This window comes from Sarcophilus harrisii, chromosome 2, assembly GCF_902635505.1.
Source record: "Sarcophilus harrisii chromosome 2, mSarHar1.11, whole genome shotgun sequence".
In the NCBI taxonomy this organism is placed as follows: Eukaryota; Metazoa; Chordata; class Mammalia; order Dasyuromorphia; family Dasyuridae; genus Sarcophilus; species Sarcophilus harrisii.
The window spans coordinates 227161173-227179885 of NC_045427.1; the positions used below are offsets into that span (position 1 = coordinate 227161173).

At 35.5% G+C, this 18713-nt stretch overlaps 1 protein-coding gene across 7 annotated transcripts in view; it reads right to left on the reverse strand.

Moving 5' to 3' along the window:
- Positions 1 to 18713, reverse strand: part of NFATC2 (nuclear factor of activated T cells 2) — a 180519-nt gene that overhangs the window by 58128 nt on the left and 103678 nt on the right. For all 7 annotated transcript variants that reach the window (XM_031951640.1, XM_031951639.1, XM_031951638.1 and 4 more), the window contains exon 7: positions 259 to 314. In XM_031951640.1, coding sequence (XP_031807500.1) covers positions 259 to 314 — 56 coding nt within the window. The remainder of the gene's footprint in view (positions 1 to 258; positions 315 to 18713) is intronic.

An 18713-nucleotide genomic window follows, 5' to 3' on the forward strand; every position in this document is an offset into this window, starting at 1 on the left:
AAAGAAAACTAAAGAGTTTATGATCTAAAATCTATTCACAGACAAATCAGATTTTCAATACTAACAATCCTCATTACCAATAAGGCATATTTATCATTAATTATAGGCTATAAGAAAGGGGATATGGGCTTCCAACTAAGAATACTAAATTCTGTTAAAGGAGATATCACCATGTTAAATCCAGATATTCTCTGCCCTCACTGGTTAGTCTGATGCAATGTTCCACGATGTACAAAATATTGTCAGTTGAACACTTACAGGCTGGCTCTTATCTTTATCCACTGTGGCTTCCATCTCCCAAATTTGTTGCCCATCTAGAGAAAAAACCCAATATTGACAGGTTTGAAGACATTATTAGAAAGTTAAGGCTTAAATAATAATTTAGTATCACTTTCATAAAAGTAGTATTTTCATTCTATTATTACAAGAGAAGCACCAGCTGTAAAAGTTTCTATTTACACCCCAGATATGATGATTTGGTTTTAGCTTTTTTTCCACTGTCAAAAAATAGAGAGATCAAGTGAAATATTGATCACAAAATGAAACCAATGCTTTAAATAATTTTTAAAACTCGGGGTAGATGTTTGTTTGGGGACATGAAACACATCAGAGTACAATTTGAATGGTTTTAAAATTTCAATTAAAGTGCATAAACACACCAACTCGTTTTATGTTTTATAGTTTATAAAGTACACTGACTCACATTTTGTCACTTATTCTTCATATTAACTCTATGAAACAGAGAAAACTATGTACCTTTTAGCAAGAATCTATCTGATTCTCAGATAGATGAAGAGACTATCCCATAGTCACAACTGTTTAGTGGTGAAGGTGAGACTTGAACCTGCATCTCCTATCTTTAAGTCAATGGTTTTCATTGAAGATGAGCAACATTTTTTTTTCCATTTGTGAAAAAAATATAAGGACAAATAAGGCATCCCAATAGCAAAGAATAGATTTTCCTTGTCTAGTATCTGTAGTACCCACTTAAAACACAGCTTTTTTGGGGGGGTGGGGATGGAATTAGGTGGCAGCTACTCCATTGAACACAATGAAGCTTTATTTTTTGCTTTATTTCAACATGCCTACTGAACGTTCAGAATCTGACAGGTTAAGTATAGACCAACCCTCAAGGTACAGGAAAAAACAAACCATCTCTAGGTGAACAGGAAACATGAAATAAGTGTTAACTGTATTCTGCTTTGGGGCCCCATCAGAAACTAAAGCTATTAACAAGAAAATAGAAAAAGATAGTAGTCTTGTATGCATTATAATTGGAGCCCAGAGTAATGACACCCTCTCTACAATTTGTTTCAACCACTTATTCTGGAGATAAGTAGCTAAAGAACCACAAGTAAAGTAGCTTTGAAGACTTCTCAGGATCTGAACTGCAAAGATCTGAAGCTCTTCTTTTTTCCTCTTCTGTCCCTTTTCCTAGGATTTGTTAGAGGAATATTTTTTTTAAAAACAATGTGGTATAGTAAATAGAGAGCAAGCCACCCAGTCAAAAATACATGAGTTCAGGTCCTACCTCTGACACATACTGGATATGTGACCCAGAATAAGTTACTTAGCCTATTGGTGTCTCCAGGCAACCCTCTTAAGACTATGAGTTACAGAATGGGTGCCAATATAAACTGGTAGGAGCTTTCTCACCTGGGAGTTCCCTATAGCAGTGAAATCACATGTACAGTCTCATTAAAAAACTCTATGGAAAGGTTCTTCATTAAAGCCATACTCCTGATGTTTTGTCATGTCATGAATGTTACTCTGAATTCTAGCCAATAGAATCTAAGAATTGGCAGGTTCTACAATCAGGAAATGATTCCAATATGGAACTGCTGACTGATTTGCCTGTTGTCTCAAGACCAGCCTAAGTACAAAGAAAGCAAATTATTTTTCTCTCTCCTAGTGACTATGACAATGTTTGGCTTACAGTAGGAACTGGCAGAGTAAATAGAGTGCTGCTCCTGGAGTCGGAAACTCACCTTCCTGAATTCAAATCTACCCCCAGGCACTTACTAGCTGGTGACTCTAGGGAAGTCTCTTAGCCCTGTTTGCCTCAGTTTCCTCATCTGTAAAATGTGTTTGAAAAAGAAATGGTAAACCACTCCAGAGTCTTTGCCAAGAAAACCCCAAATGGGATCACAAAGAATTAGATATGATTGAAAAACAATGGCACAAAGAACTTAATAAATGTGTGTTGAATCAATGAATGCTTAAAGAATAAATGACAGAACAATCAACCAAAATTTCCTACGTGTCCATCCTCCCTCAGTCCCACAACAGAACTCTTCTCAATAAACACCTGCTTTGAGAACATGTGTGGTTTTATGCTGGGCTCATACAGAAACAGTCAAGCTTTTCATTTCAAGCCAAACTGTCCTGCAAAGTAATCTTAGATTACTATTGATATGGTATTTCATAAATGGAGCCACTTTGCACAGTAAAAAAAAGAAGAGTACACAGGGACCAGCTATACATCTCTGAGGCAAATATACTTTAGTAAGTTTCAACTTGATAGTGGTGAGAAATGAGGGTCCATTCTGCTATAAATTCTGCAATTCATCTTCAATGGTTTGATTGGCCATTCTTACAGAAATTGTTAAGAAGCAATATGGAGTAGTGGATAGAAGGTCAGTCTCAAAGACAGGAAGATACAAATTATGCCTCTGATACATAGTAGTTATATAACCACAATCTCTCAGTGCCCCCAGGAATCTCTCTAAAACTATAAATTACAGCTAAATTACCTATTTGCATTAATGGAGAGAAGGGGAAAGGAAAGAAATAAGCATTTATTAAAAGCCTAATATGTTCCAGGGATTTTTGTTAAGCATTTTACAAATATTATCTCATGTAATCCCTGAGAGGGAAGTGCTATTATTTTTGAGAAAAATGAGGCAGAGTCAAGTAACTTTCCCAGGGTTATACAATTAGTAGATATCTGAGGATGGACTTGAACTCAGGTTTTTCTCACTCCACATCCAATGTTCCATCTTCTCTGATATATAATTGCCTGTAGAGAGAATTTTCACCATGCAAAGATGAAATCACAAGTGTGAACCAATACCCTCATACACATATGCACAAGGTCAAATTAACAAAGTTATCAAAACTAAAAATACTGGCTAAATGAAATGTCAAAACAAACTAATTCACTGGCTAAAAGAACATTTCAGTAGCCCAACTATAGAATAGAAGTGAGTTCTCTTCCTTTTCTTTTTCTCTTATGAAAAGTTTTGGAATGTTCTCACTCTCCAACTGGGTAGGATTGTGTGTGTGTGTGTGTGTGTGTGTGTGTGTGTGTGTGTGTATTTATTAAGTCCTCCTCTGATGAGTCATTGTAATATAGCAGTGACCTTGTGTTCTCAAAGTCAGTGTCAATGTAGCATAAGGTCTGACAGATTCTACCAAGATAGAAAAGTGTCATATATGATGCTCATAATGAACTACGTGTCTTTTAACTGAAGACAAGTCTAACTAAGATTGAACAGGCTTGTTAACAGGATGGCTACCTGGTGATGACTTTTTTGACCATAGCAATCCATAAAAACAATTTACTAAGGGATGGACTTTGTTCTTAGGGTTAATGGAATATCTGTGTGATTAAATTACATATCTTGTGAAGTAACAAAGTAAGGTAGGAGATAAACCTACCATTTTTGGCTCCTAACATTTCTTCCTTGGATAGTTTGAATTTAGGAAATCTCAGATGCTACATGCTATAAACCACAACAAAACGTATTTGCTTGTCACAGAGCTTGGGAGTATAAATAATTAAGATATGTCCTTCATTTGCCTAGGGAATCTTCTCCAGAGTGGCCATTCCTATCTTTAGAGGTTCACAAATTTAGGATATGTAAGTTGGGATTGGCATGTGCTTATATTTGAACATGTGACATTCTGAGGCTAAACTGAATTAGATATAAAATTAAACTATGTGAATCTGACGGATGAGAGATCTTGGGAAACTCTCCTTCCTCATTTGTCTATTTTCTCCCATTCCATTTCTAAGCTTGCTGTACTTCTCAGTCAAGCCTTCCTTAAAGCTGGTTTCAAAAGTTTTTATTTTGCTTCCTGTTAAACTGTGGACTATAGCTAAAGAGATGGAATAAACAGAGATAAGAATTGTGTAATCAAATAGCTTTATTAAGTGCAATAGGTGATAAAATCATAAAACAAATAAACAAATCATTTGAATAGGCAATCATTTTTAAAAACTAAATTAATGGGTAAATGTAAATCCCATATCTAATTTGCCAGGTATAGAATAGAAGCCCTGGCTTGGTAGTAATTCATATGAAAAAGAATTGGGAGGATAAGTTGACCCTTCTCTAAGCCTCAGAAGATCCAACAATGCAATAAAACTACTTTAAAACTCATAAACAAAATCTGACTCAATCACACTGCACTAGTAGAAGTCTAACATTCAGATCATATCCTCCCTTCAGAAGTTGTAGATTCCATGAAGCCTGCCATGAGCTTTCTCTTCAAATTACTTTGTATTTACTGACCAGTTTCTGTATTATATTCTCCTACTAAAATTGCTTGTTACTTTGAGAGCAGGGACTGGCTTTGAATCTCCCACATCTACCAAGATACTCACAGAAGGGAAATAATTAATATATAAAATTGAACTGAATTGAAAAGTCATAGATTTTCCATTCTCTTCATTGGGAAGACCATAGCTGAAATATTGTACTCTCTCCTTGACTCCACATCTGACAGGGATCAAAGATAAAACAGATAATTATTAAGGGAATGGTACTAGGGTGAAGGAGATGGAAACCTGTCATATGAATAAAGGAAACTTAGAGAGAGAGATGTTGCTTTTAAATATTTACAGGATAATTATATAAAAGATAGAGAAGACTTATTTAGCAAGTTAGTGCTGCAGATTATAGTATGACCAGTGGGTGAAATGTTATTGATTTGGGATCAACTTAAGATCTTTAACAGAAGATCCAACAATGGGGTGAATTGTCTGTAATGAGCCCTGTCATCAGGAGTTTGTGAACAAAAACTGAATGAACATTTATTAGGAATTCTACATAAAAAATTGTTGAACTATATGGGAGGGTAGACTATCAGAGGTACCAATTCACAGCCTTGGGCCAAAATAAGCCTGCAAAATTCCCAAGTGGGGCCCAAAGTAGATTAAAGTGTAATTGGGAAATGTTTAACAAAATAAATTAAAATACAATATCACATAGATAGTATTCATCTGTGGATTTGAAGGTCAATATGTGACAATCTGGGATCATTTCTGTTTGAGTTTGCCATCATTGGACTAGATAACCAGTAAAGTCCAATCCAAAACTAAGAACTAGAAAGTTACATTTGTAGATATTTAATAGAATTGACAATTCATGATTATATGTAGATAAGTTGAGTCTCATCATCCAAAGTCAAATACCTCCTTTCCATGATGTTCTGTCACCAAAAAAAAAAAAACAACCTATTTTAACTGGGTCCACCTCAATATCAGAATTTCTGGTGACATTTAGCATCACCTTCTTATTTTCATCATTGCTCCCCAGGAACTACCACTTGCCTGTGGTCAAGGATACGATTAGTTTTCCTTACTCCTTAGCAGCCTGCCTTTTGATCAAGAGGGTCAATATGCTCTGACAAACTGACAGAGGATTCAAGGCAGCAAGAACAGGAACAGGAGTGGCAGTAATTAGATTTTGCAATGTTTCTACTGGATTTACCAGTTAGCCCTAACATCCCAAAGGACCAGTCAGGGTTGTGAATGAACAGAGGGGATTCCAGGGCTTTAATAAGGAGCATTTACTTTGGCCTCTGCATTGAGTGGATGCAGGTTAGACCTGGTCCCCTATAAACACGCTCACTTTAAAAGATTCAGTCCTAATGAAAACAGCTTTTCTTCCTTCTAACCTTCTCATCCCCCCTACCTCCTCTGAACAGCATTGGGCTCTGGCCAGAGAAAACAAGTGTCTTTTAAGGTTGGAAAGCAGTAGTCACTTCAGGGACTTCTTTGTACCCAGTCACTATACAAAGAAATTAACAGGCTAGCTTTTGCAAGTTGCTCGAGGCTAGCCAGTGGATTTGGAGAAGTCTCATGAACACTGAGAAGACTGAGATTAGTTAGGAGAAAGGAGACTAAGGAGAAGTTGTCACTTATGCCAACATTCTCTAAAATCCCTTTGTCTAATTCTGCTCTTAACTCTGAAGTTTCTTTTAGGGCCTAGGACATCTATATTCTCTATTTGGAAAAAAACTTCGACTCTGCATCATCCAAGCTATCCTAATACATTTCTTTCTTCTTTGTACCCCTTAACTGCTTTCTATGCCACAAAGACTGATTAACTTGAAATGAGAAGAAAATGATCCTTCATCAATATATCTATAGATTTGCCATTCATTCAGTGAATGCTATCATATGTTCACAAGTACTAGGGACTGGAAAGCACTATCCATTCCCTTGTCAAGTCATACATATCTTTAAAATAAATGCATGTGTAAATATATATAATATATATATGCACATGTGTATGTACCTACCTGGAGCAGCCAGGTGGCACAGTGGCTAGAATGATGGGCTGGGAGCCAGGAAGACTCATCTTTCTAAAGTTAAATCTATCCTAAGACTCTTACTAGCTGTGTTACCCTAGACAAGTCACTTAATTTTGTTTGCCTACATTTCTTCATCTATAAAATGAGCTGGAGAAGGAAATGGCAAACCACTCCAGTATCTTTGCCTCAAAAATCCCAAATTGGATAAGACTGAAAAAAGACTGAACATTAATAAAAATATATACTTGAGTGTGTGTATATAAGTATCTACATATCTACCATCAGCACAAGTAACTCCTGGTAAAAGAACTTCCTCCATCAATGCAGACTATAGACTATTTATGACTTTGTAAGCAAGTATAGGGAGCTTTCTGAAATTCTTTGAGTTTAATTGACTTGCCCATCATCCCAGTTACTGAGAGGCAGTATTTGAATCCAAATCTAGTAATATCTCCACTCTGCCAGACTATCTCCATACAAAAGCATTTATATTTATACACATATATATGCATGTGTTTACACACACACATATATATCTTATGAAGTAAGTGCTTTGTTATAACTTTTAAACAGATAAAGAAAGTGAGGCAGAGAGTAGTAATATGGCTTATATAAAATAATTCAGATAATAAATATCTTAGGCCATTGGAAAGATTTACACGAACTGATGCTGAGCAAAACAAGCAGAACCAGGAATACATTGTATACAATAATAGCAAGAATGTGCAATGATCAACTATGAAAGACTTGGTCCTTCTCAGTGGTTCACTGATCCAAAGCAATCCCAATAGACTTTGGACAGAAAAATGCCATCTGCATACAGAAAAAGAAATATAGATATTGAATGTGAATCAACACATGCTATGTTCACTTTTTTCTCTCTCTCCCCCATGTTTTTTTTTTCTTTTGCTCGGATTTTTTTTCTCCCAACATGATTCTTAAAACAATGTGTATTTTAAAAAATCTTAAAAACAAATAATAAATAAATATCTTGGGTCAGATTTGAACTCTATTCTTCCTAAATCTAAAGCCAGTATTCCATCTACTGTGCCATCTAAAAGTGGGCACAGGGCCTTGGCCTAAGTAGGTATTTAATAAATGTTTGTTGAATTCTCTCTGGGTGCATCTTGAATTGTTTCTCCACAGTATTATTAAAATAACAGTTTAACCTGGACAGAAGAAGACAAGGTGTTTGCACATTATTCGTAAAACCCAACAAAAACTCTAAAATGTTACCATGGATACTCAAGGATCTTATTATGAATCTCAGGCACAGAGCTATAGCTGATCTGAAACATTAATGTTTTAGCTATTCCCAGCAATAAGAAAGAGACTAAAAGTCAGTCAGTCTCCAAAAACATCACAAAACATCAAACTATGTTTGAAAGCTAGAGACATGGGGCTCTTTGAACAGGAAGAAGCACACTTTCCTGGGTCAAAAAAAAAAGAACCACTTAATGGCTCTCCTGTGGAAGTTGATCCCACAAGAATAGTTTGGTAACTGGGGTAAGTCAATATTTTCTTCCAAATACCCAACACCAACTTGACTTCTGCTCTTTGAACACCCAAATCCTATTGAATGGAAACAGTCTGCAGCTTAGACAATAATCTTTATGCTTAAATACAGAATGGGTTCTGTCAGCCTCAGTCACCACTAAACTTTCAGAGCTATTATCAGTCAATAATAATTTTACTCCATCAATGTTTACTTCTTTTTAACCCCTATCTGTGAATGTTTTAGGAGTTCTCTGACAGATGAAGCCAAAGATATTCAATTTTTTTAAAAAACTGAATCAATGAAAAGAATAAAAAAAACATCTGTGTGTATGTGTTTGTGTGTGTATGTGTATGTGTGTGTGAAGAAGCTAGCTTGCATATAATCAAATACCTCACTGCTCAAGAAAATGCCACACAGAATCCACTTCTGGGCCCTCACCAGAGGCAAGGAGATGATCAATCTACCCTCTGCCCTTTTCTGTCTTTATTTTAAAGGTTAAAATTCCAATTGCCCATCATTGCTAACCAGGTCTGGTATTGGATGGAAACTTATAGGGTTTTGTTTTTTTTTAATCAAGTAAATCATCAGAATTTGACCTCTCATATAGAGCTGAGTAGGGAGTCCCTTTTTGTCTCAAAAACAAAAATGCCAAAAGCTTATTATAATTAGATATGAATGCAAGCTCTTGAGGAGGGAGGTACCTGTGGTATTATGGAAAGTTCCCTGGCTTTGATAGTCAGAAGACCTGGTTTTATAAAATTCTGGCTCCATTGCCACTACCATTACTGTGTGGCTTTAGGCAAGTTATTTACCTTTCTAAGCCATCATTTCCATAACTACAAAATAAAGATATGCCCAGCCTAATAAAAACCTTCCCTACTTCACAAGATTATTCTAAAGTTTAAATGAGATATTATACATAATATATTTTTAAACCTTAAAGAAATGAAAGAAAACCAATTAATAAGCACTTAAGTACCCTGTATGTGCCAGGTATAGTGCTAGTCCCTAGAACTATAATAATAAAAATGAACTAGTCCCTGCCCTCAAAGAGTTTTTGTTCCATTGGGGAAAACAAACATGATTTTTATTAATGAATCATGAGTAGAAAAAGCTGGATCAGTATCAAGTCATCTTACTCTGTCTTTTATGCCCTTTCTCATTAAACATGGTAGTGATTTTTTTTCCTTCCAGAAATGTATGCCTTGAAAGAAGATGAGATTAATTTAAGATCTGGTCAGTTACAACTTACTTAATATCATGTTTGCAAATAAACATAAATTCTAATGAAAATTGAAAAGGCAACATATAAAGTTGACTGAATGGATAAATTGTCTTTCATGTTTGGGTCAATAACTGATGCATATCATCAAAAACTAGTCATCCCTTCTCACTATACTGTGTATTGTAACCTTGTTTGGATCCAGCTGCACTAAATGGCCTCTGCCAATTTCCAGCTCTTGCAATTCTATGATCCATTTCAACCTCTTCCATCCCTCTCATTCTCTGACAGAGCTGATGTTCTTTCTGCACTCCCACATTGTTCAAAATGTTTCAAGAGGGTTTAATGAAAAGAAAATACAAATCAAATCTTGGTTTAGAACCTATCCCAGACATGTCCAATAGTTGATTTCCAATAAAGACTGCTGATGAATAAGCCTTTGGAATGGGGGAGAAAAGGAGAAATTCATTCCCATTAAACTTGCAAAAAGGAAAAATGGAAATTTTCATCATCTGTAAAATTAAGCATTAACATCTCCCCACATACACATACACACACACAACACTGAAACCACCCACATGTACGTGTGATTTTCAACACTTTTGATACTCACTTGGCCAACTATAATTTACAGCCTGTACTGCTGACTCAGAAGTGAAAATCCTACATGAGAACGTGGCTCCCTAATTAGGAAAGTTTCGATTCCTTTTTTCCCCCTCAATAGTATTTTCCCCAAATACATATAAAGATAGTTTTCAACATTCATTTTTGTAAAACTTTGTGTTCCAAATTTTTTTTTCTCTCTCTCATCTTCTCCCTTCCCAGGACAGCAAACAATCTGATAGAGGCCAAGTATTTGCTAAAAGATTCAATTCCCAATATTCTAAACTCTCAAGTTGACCAGATTTTGTTGACAATGTCCAAAAAGTTGCTTTAAAAAAATCTTAAAATTAATTTTGAGTTTTGAGACAACATTACCACATTAATCTGAGGCTACTGGTTAGTGAAAGGACCTCTCACTCTTCCTACATAATTTTTTCTTAATGGCCATCAGGGTCTTACCGTAGCTAAATCTATTATTTTTATGAATAGACAATTTCAATATTTTTAGTTTCTTTTAAATTTCTAAAGTCATCTGTAGCCCCTTCTAATTATTGAAGCCCACTCTCTTCCTAGGAAACACCAGTGTGCACAATCCTAAGTTTAACAGTTTCTTTTCTGTAATTCATAGACACCCAAAGAGCACATAACAGCACATGTTGGGATAGTCTCACAGAGGTGCCCCTTGTAGTCTCATTCTCACTACTTCCTGGCATACTACAATGATGGGTCCAAGCTGGGTACACAACTTCAGAAAGGGCATTCTGACATTTCAAAGCAAACATTATTGAGCTAGGTGGTAAAGTGGAGAGGGTACCAGCTCTGAAGTAAGGAAGACTCATCTTCCTAAGTTCAGACTTAAGACACTTATTACCTCAGACATTTACTACCTAGGTGATGCTGAGCAAATTATTTAACCCCATTCTCCTCAGTTTTCTCATCTGCAAAATGATCTGAAGAAGAAATTGACAAATCATTTCAGTATCTTTGCCAAGAAAATTTCACAAAAAATCCACAAAGAACCACACATGACTAAATGACTAAACATTAACAAATTTGTGAGAAAAGATTTAAAAAGGATGGAGCAATAATTTTTTTCCCTCTCCTGATTTCCCCATCAGTGCTTCACTGCTGTCTCCTGAAATTTCTTTGCATTTAATTTATATCTTATATTTATTTATTCATATACATCTCATTTCCTTCAATAAAGAATATGAACTCCTTAAGGGCAGGTCTTGTTTCATTTTTATTTTGTTATAACCCCAGCAGCTAACATAGTTATGTAGTACTTGGCTGGGACTTAAATGCTAGCTTAATTGAACTTAATTAAACCCATGCCTTGGTGGGAAAATATAGCATTATTTATAATGGGACATTAAGAATACTCTTTAGTTAATATGGGTATTATTTCATGGGGAAATCTACTGTCCAAATTTGGACTTTAACATGAGAATGAAAGGTCTAGGACTAGTATATTGTGGGGTTGTGGGAAGAAAAAAAGGGAGTACCTTTACAAAGTTCTTGGCAAAGGAGAACAAAGTTTAAACTTTTACTCCTGAATTTTTATATCCTCCTAAATGTGGGGGGGGGAAAATCAGGCTCATCAGTCAATCAAAATATTGGGGGGTTTTGTCCAGCACTATAATGGTGCTATAAAGGATACAAGAGAAAAAAATTTTGAAGTCTCTGTCCTCAAAGAGTCTACTAACATTTCAGAGAAATGACCAGCACATATAGAATCATTTAGAGAATAAGACAAGGTAATAGAGAATTAAAGGCTACTGTTATATAAAAATTCCAAGAATGAGGAGATCAATGTGTGCTAAGGTAGTTTGGGAAAGCTATTTGGGGAAAATGGGACTGGAGGTGGAACTTGAAAAAGGGACAAGTTTTGGAAGAGTAAAGTTAAGTTGAGGAAGCATATTTTGGAAAGGGGCCATCTAAGAGAATCTAAGAACAAAGAAAAATATGAACAAGGTTTCTGAGATCTGGAGGGATAAAAATTTGGTATGCATGGTGGGAACTAACCTGTTTTAGATCTAGATCCATATTGTCATGCTGAAAAGTTTAGATGTGTGATAGGTATTCAGGTCATCATTCTATATAGCTGCATGATAAGATTGAAATTTTCAAATTTCAGTTGAAATTTTATCAACTTTATTGGACCATAAATATAGAATGGAAAATGCTCATAAGACCATAGGATCGCTGATGTAGAATTATAAGGGACTTTACTGATCAACCATCTCATTTTAAAAAGGGGAAAACTGAGCACCAGAGAAATTAAGTTATCTGTTTGGGACACCTAAGCTATAAATGGCTGAGTTGATATTTGGATCCAGATCCTCTGAATCCAATCCAGTATCCCACACCACACAACAATGCATTCTCATGAGCAAGGGAGAAGGGTAAATAATCCAATATCACACAACCAAGTTCAACTTAAGACTAAATTGGGAATTTAAAGCTGAATTTCAAGTTTTTAAACCATGCTACTGCCATCTCTGGGTGAGGACTTCCTAAAACAGAGCTCAGTGAGTGAAGAAATGTCTGATCACAGAATCCTCTGCCAGAATGAAGCTATCCAAGGGGGATGGAATCAGGGCTTTGAGACACTGCTTATAAACACATCTTGATTGATTGTGAACACTACTAATTTCCAAGTGTTGTCTGCTCATTGAAATAAGCTGATATTTCTTTATAGGCTACAACCCCCAGACTAATACCATTGATTTGGCATTTCTCCATAGACCTGCCAAGAACTTAATAGACCCAATGAGACTGAGTGTCCTTTTACTGCTTTGAGCTAAGATTAAATAGAGGGCTTCAGTCTAAAGCAGATGTTCTGACAGACTTCCCCAGTGCTAACTTAACATGGAAAATTAAGCCAACATGCAAAAAGGCCCTTCCAAGCCTTACTCATAGGAGAAAAAAGATGAGCCAAATTCTCTGAGCAAATGGCTTAATTCTGAAGAAAGTACCCTTTAAGCAATGACCATAATGCTGAACTTGTCTTAAAGTGTTTAGTTTTAACTTTATTGTTGGGCTAACTCAAGAGGATGATCAGTCAGTACGAAATGGGAAGTGAAAGCATGAGGGTCTATCTCACAAGTCCACAAGCTGATAGATAGCAAGTCTGTCACTATCACTAGAAGCAAATTTGATTGATTTAACAGTGTCTCATCACAAGTAACTCCTTGCTACAGAGGGAAGGAAGCATACAGGATACTCACTTCAGGGATACAGCGTCAAGCAGTAAGCTCTGATGAGAGATCTGATTGTGTTAGCATTCAGTCAAAAGAATGAAACCCTATCCCCCTCCCTTCTCAAATGGTGATCATACCACCAAACTCGAGGCAGACTTGGAGGAAATCAAAGTGTCATTTTGTATTAGGAAACCCAGCATGATCTTCTGCAGCAACTTGTAAGTACTTTAGAAAAAATTATCCAAATAAAGATTTTGAATTAGTTGCTGCCTCTATGTTAATCATGAGTCTGTACTCATTATATCAAGACTGTTAATTGAAGAAAAAAAATTTGGCTTTCATATCTGGCTTAATGGGAGTGCCATACTTTATAGGAATCAGACAGGTCTATGTCTGGGGTCCCCTTAGATTTTTTTAGAACTTCAGGGATAGAAATGTCAAGGTTTTCAAATTTATCTCAGTTTTATTGTATTGTATATTTATATCTTGAGAAGTAAATTTATTGAATATCAGAAATAAGAAAGCTCATGGCTAAGGACAATTGTCTTTTCAAATAATCATAAAATCTGAGATTACCATGGATTATCTATGCCACTTCAGCTGAATTATTTTCTCCTTGAAGTTTTATGTGGAGAAGAATAGGTATACATATAAAAGAAAATGGCTGAAGCCAATTCCCCTGGCTGTGTCTCTAGTTGTTTGTGAGACTTTGAATAATTCCTTTCTCTTCTTTGATTCATGATTTCTTCCTCTTCAATTTTGGACTAAATGACTTCCAAGTTCCCCTGCAACTCTAATGTTCACTGACTATTTATGGTTCTATCTAAATTGATTGAGAAGGAAAGCTCAAAGGCTTAAAGGTGAGGTAGGAAGCAGGACTTCTTCTGTACTAGAGCTAGCCAAACCTTCATGGCTCAATTCTCATGCATAAACCTTACACATTAATGTTCCAAAGATTCATGATTTCACTGGTGTGGGCCATCTTCCTAATGTCATGGGCCATACCTCTCTGCTTTATTAGATGGTCTTCATGAATTCCAGTAGCATAAGCAACTTTTTGAAAATGAGTATTGCTATGATTTAGCTAAGCTGGTCCTCATACAAAAAATAAAAGAATTCTGCCCCCATGCAAAACCTTTACTTTACTTTACTGTGATAATCTTAAAGAACTCCAGGTCACTTCCACAATCCAATGAGGTGGCAGTTCAAGTGCAACAAGTGGAGATTTTTTTAATTTCCAAGAATGTAGTTTTTAGTGTTTCTTCTAAAGCACAATATAAAAAATGAAAAATAGATACAGCTACACTGTGAATCTTCAAAATAAATGGACATTAAAGACAAGAAAGAAAAAGGAGCAGAATAAGGTATAAGTGAAATGCATGAATGAATCAAGTCTTATTTTAGACATATTTCAAAGCCTGATACCACTCCTCCCCATTCAATCTTTTGATTGTTAACTTCATATACTTGATACATATCTAGAAATTGTCAAGAAGATAGGAAAGGGGTAAAAAAAAAAATACATGATAACCACCTTAAGATATTTTTGGGATCTTAGATCCAGAGCTGAAAAAGACATTAGAAGCCATCTAATACATTTTACAGATGAGGGAACTAAGGTTCCTCAAAGTTACAAATGGAGTCTGAGAGGTAATAATCCTCTATGGTAGGATTTGAACCGAGATTCTATGGTTCTACAATCACTATTTTTTTCACTATACTATTAATTTAAAAGTTGTTTTATTTAGCCAGAACTAGGAGCAACAGGTAAAAGTTCCAAAGAGGCAAAATTAAGTTTGATGATGAAAGAAATATCCAAACCATTAGAACTGTTCATAATTGGAATAATATTGCCTCAAGAGATGATTCTCTCTAAATTGGAGGTCTTCAAAGAAAGGGCATCTGACCACCTGTGGTAAGGAGATTCCTTTTCAGGTAAGTTAAACTAGATATCTGTTGAGATCTCTTTCAAGTACCAAATTCTATGATTCTCTGATAATCCACTTTATGATTAGTTAATCTTGTATAATAGAAAAAGAACAACAGAATAATGAAATAGAATGTATATCAATTTAATCCAACCTCCTTACATTGTAAATGAGGAAACCGAGGTTAATTGTCTGGTCTAAAGTGACATGTCTATCCATTGGTGCAACTTCAAAACAGAATTCAAGTCATTGAGTATAATCAAGATATTTCCTTTGAAAGGCTTTTTTTTTTTTTTAATTTTCGAAGTCTAGATGGATTCAGGACAACAACCTTCTCCCAAACTGAACAATTTTGGACATAAGAATATTGGAATATAGTTTTGCTTAAAGGATTTGGATTTGAAATATGGGCTCTCTTTTGAATATAGTTTTCTTGTCATATTCAATCATGTCTGAATAGTGGGCCGGAGGCCAGCACTTTCATTTCACTGAGGACTTGAGTCACCAAGGTCAAAGTTCTTGGAGGTAAAAGGCCAATAGATTAGTCACACATCCAGCCCAACCCCAAATCTGACATTTTGCAAAGGGATGAAACAAATTTATATGATCACATATGGATCCTATTGACAAAGTGGACTCCATCTTGGTTGAAAGGAAACAAACACAGTAGTGGAGTAGTGAAACAGGAGGGAGTGGATTGTTATTCTAACAGAGTTCCAACTTATCCAGCATGCCAACTCATGGAAAAATACTTAATTTAGAAAAGAAAAAAAGTATATGTATTTGTGTTTATTAAACAAAGGCTCCACTCAAAATAAAACCTTTGGGAACCTCCAAGTAATAAAATGACTCACATCAGGATGCTATGACTAAGTGGGAGGATAGGGAATTCCACTACCCACGCCAGACTCAAAAATGATCAATTTGCTTTCAGCAGGTGATGGGAGCCTCTGCCTTTTATTTGTTCCAAGAAAATCCATCTTTTAAAAAAATGCTCTTTAAACAATTAAGTTTCAAAGCTGAATAATCAAGAACAGACTAGCTTCCACCATAAGCCCCAGAGTCAGCAGCGAGCCAGTGGGTCTTGGCTGGTGAGCACTGCCTGTGTTAATGAGGATTTACCAGCTGTAAAATTCCAAAACCTTGTGTCATATGGGGAAACCTTCCAAAACACTGGATTCCACCCTGTCTCAGTGAGTCTTGAAGAGCTATGGCAACTTGGTTTCCGCAACCACATCACTTTTATTTTTGTGTCCCTAGATTTTTTCCTGTTTTGCAATGTTTTGCTGGGATCCCCCAAGTTAGCTTGAGGTTTAAGTGTACCGTGTCCAGCCACCAACTAAAGTTCAAGAACATTGTGAACATTACAACTTGAACCCTAGCTGAAAATTTGCACATATAACTTTTTTAAATTTGTCTTTTCAGTTTTTGGTAAGATTATATAATTATAGGTATTAATAATAAATGTTGAGCAGTGAGATTTGAACCCAAGTCCCCTGAATCCATAGCCAGTGCTGTCCACTCTACTATTAATTAAACTTGCTCTGTTTGGCTTAGAAGGGATATTTTGCTTTGGTTTTGTTTTCTCATGGGAAAAGGATGAGACTTGAAATACAGAAGTAAAACAATAAGAACCTGTCATTCATCTTGGGAAATCCTAGCCTTCCTCAAGTTAAAATCACAATTCCCACCCAACTCTTGTGTTCTTTACATCCCATTCTCAAACTTCACATTTTGCCTGAATTTGAAGCACTAGCTCTATTTTCATTCCTAATTATAAACAGAACTCTTTAGTTGGTGCTACAGATTACAAAACATAAGGGAATAAAATTAGCTCAAAAGGTTATCACCTTGACTTAATATAAGAAGCATATGGGATTCCCCTCCTAGGAAAACTTGATCTGTTCCACTACATCCTCACCCCAACTCCACCTTTCAGTGGTCACAATGTCCATGGATAAAGGGGTGGGAATGAATATTGAAAAAAAATGCAGCAAGGAGGTAATTTGTCCTGCAGAACACAGATCAAATATAGGATACTTGTCTCCAAAGTTTAAAAAAAAAAAGCAGATAAACCATGAAAACTCATTCCAGCTCCAGAAGTGTTGAGTGGCCAGCTACCCCTCCCTGGAGTGTCCCCATGGTATTATCCAGGTTCAGGAAAATTGGAGAAGCCCCTGGTTTTAGATCATTATCTACCCAGGAATACAATGAATCATGAATCCCTAAGTGTTCTCTTTAGATAGATATGATAGAACATGGAAACCTAACTCAAGAAACCCTTATGACACACCATGCAATCAATTTTCCTATGTCATCTAAGCCTCCATTAAAGTCCTCTTTCCATAACTTCACAAGGCATAGAAATGACCCCAGATTTTCAAAGGTTATGCCAGTGGAATGTAAAATCTGGTGAGTTCTTTCAGGCAGAAAAACTCTGCATATGGACTTAGTAGGACTAATTCATCTAAGTAAGAGCAGAAGACAAGTCAACACCTGATGGATTTGTTTTTAACTATTGTGGCTCATTAAGACTGACCACTAAAGTTCAAAGGAACCAGAATAACTGTCTTTTTTTAAGGAATGAAATTAATACCATCAAAAAATAGTTTAAATCCAATAACTAGAGGAATAGTGGTTTAAACAGGCTTAGCCATGTACTAATAAAAACTTTATATCCAGAATTTATAAAGAATGTATGCAACTTTGTAATACTAAATTATTAACAAAAGGTAGGTGGTCAAAGGACATAAATAGTTGTCAAAATAATTACCAACTACAAATGACTATGTGAAAGCATGCTTAAAATCCCTAATGTTAAGAGAAAAAATTAAAACCACTTTGACATTTTATTTCAAATTGACTAAGATAATGAAAAATGGGAATAGAAAATGTTAGAAAACCTGTGGAAATATAGGTTAAAATAATCCTCTGTTGATAGAATTCTGACAAAGTCTAACCATTCTGGATATAAATTTGGGATTATGAAAGAAAAAATGATTAAATTATCCATTCTCTTTGACCCCTAAACATTGTAAGTCCTCAAGGAAATTAAAGATCCAATCTTAAGCAAAACATTAATCATAGCACTTCTGTGATAACAAAAAAGTGGCAACAAGATGGTTATCTTTTGACTATGGAATGAAGAAAGTATGACATATTCATTTAATGGAATATATAGTAAAAAAAAAAAATCATGGACATGAGGAATTTAAAAGAACTGGGAAGATTTATGTTAACTAATGCAGAGCCAAAACAAGAAGACCTGAGAGAACAATTTCTCTTATAATTCCAATGATGCACTAAATATATATATATATTTTATATATATATATATAATATATATATATAATTTTTAAAAACCAATTGAGCTCTGAGGAATTGAAAAATCAATGAAGGACTCATAGAATAGATGAGGAAAACTCTTCCTTCTCTTGGCATAGAAGCAGGAATTGCCAGAGGAGAATATTGTATGTATTGCCAGATTCAATCACTAAAACAATTGTTTTCTTAGAAAGGCATTATCCTCATTTTAGAGATGGAGAAACTGAGACAAGCAGAATGTACATGACTTGATCACACAGCTAGTAGGTGTGTCTCATGCTTTCTATCCACTGCGCCAACTAACTTGCATCTGCTCAAAATAAAAAAAGAGTTTCACAATAATAGCTTATACTAATAGGCACTTCAGCACTTTTAACAAAACAATTTATGAG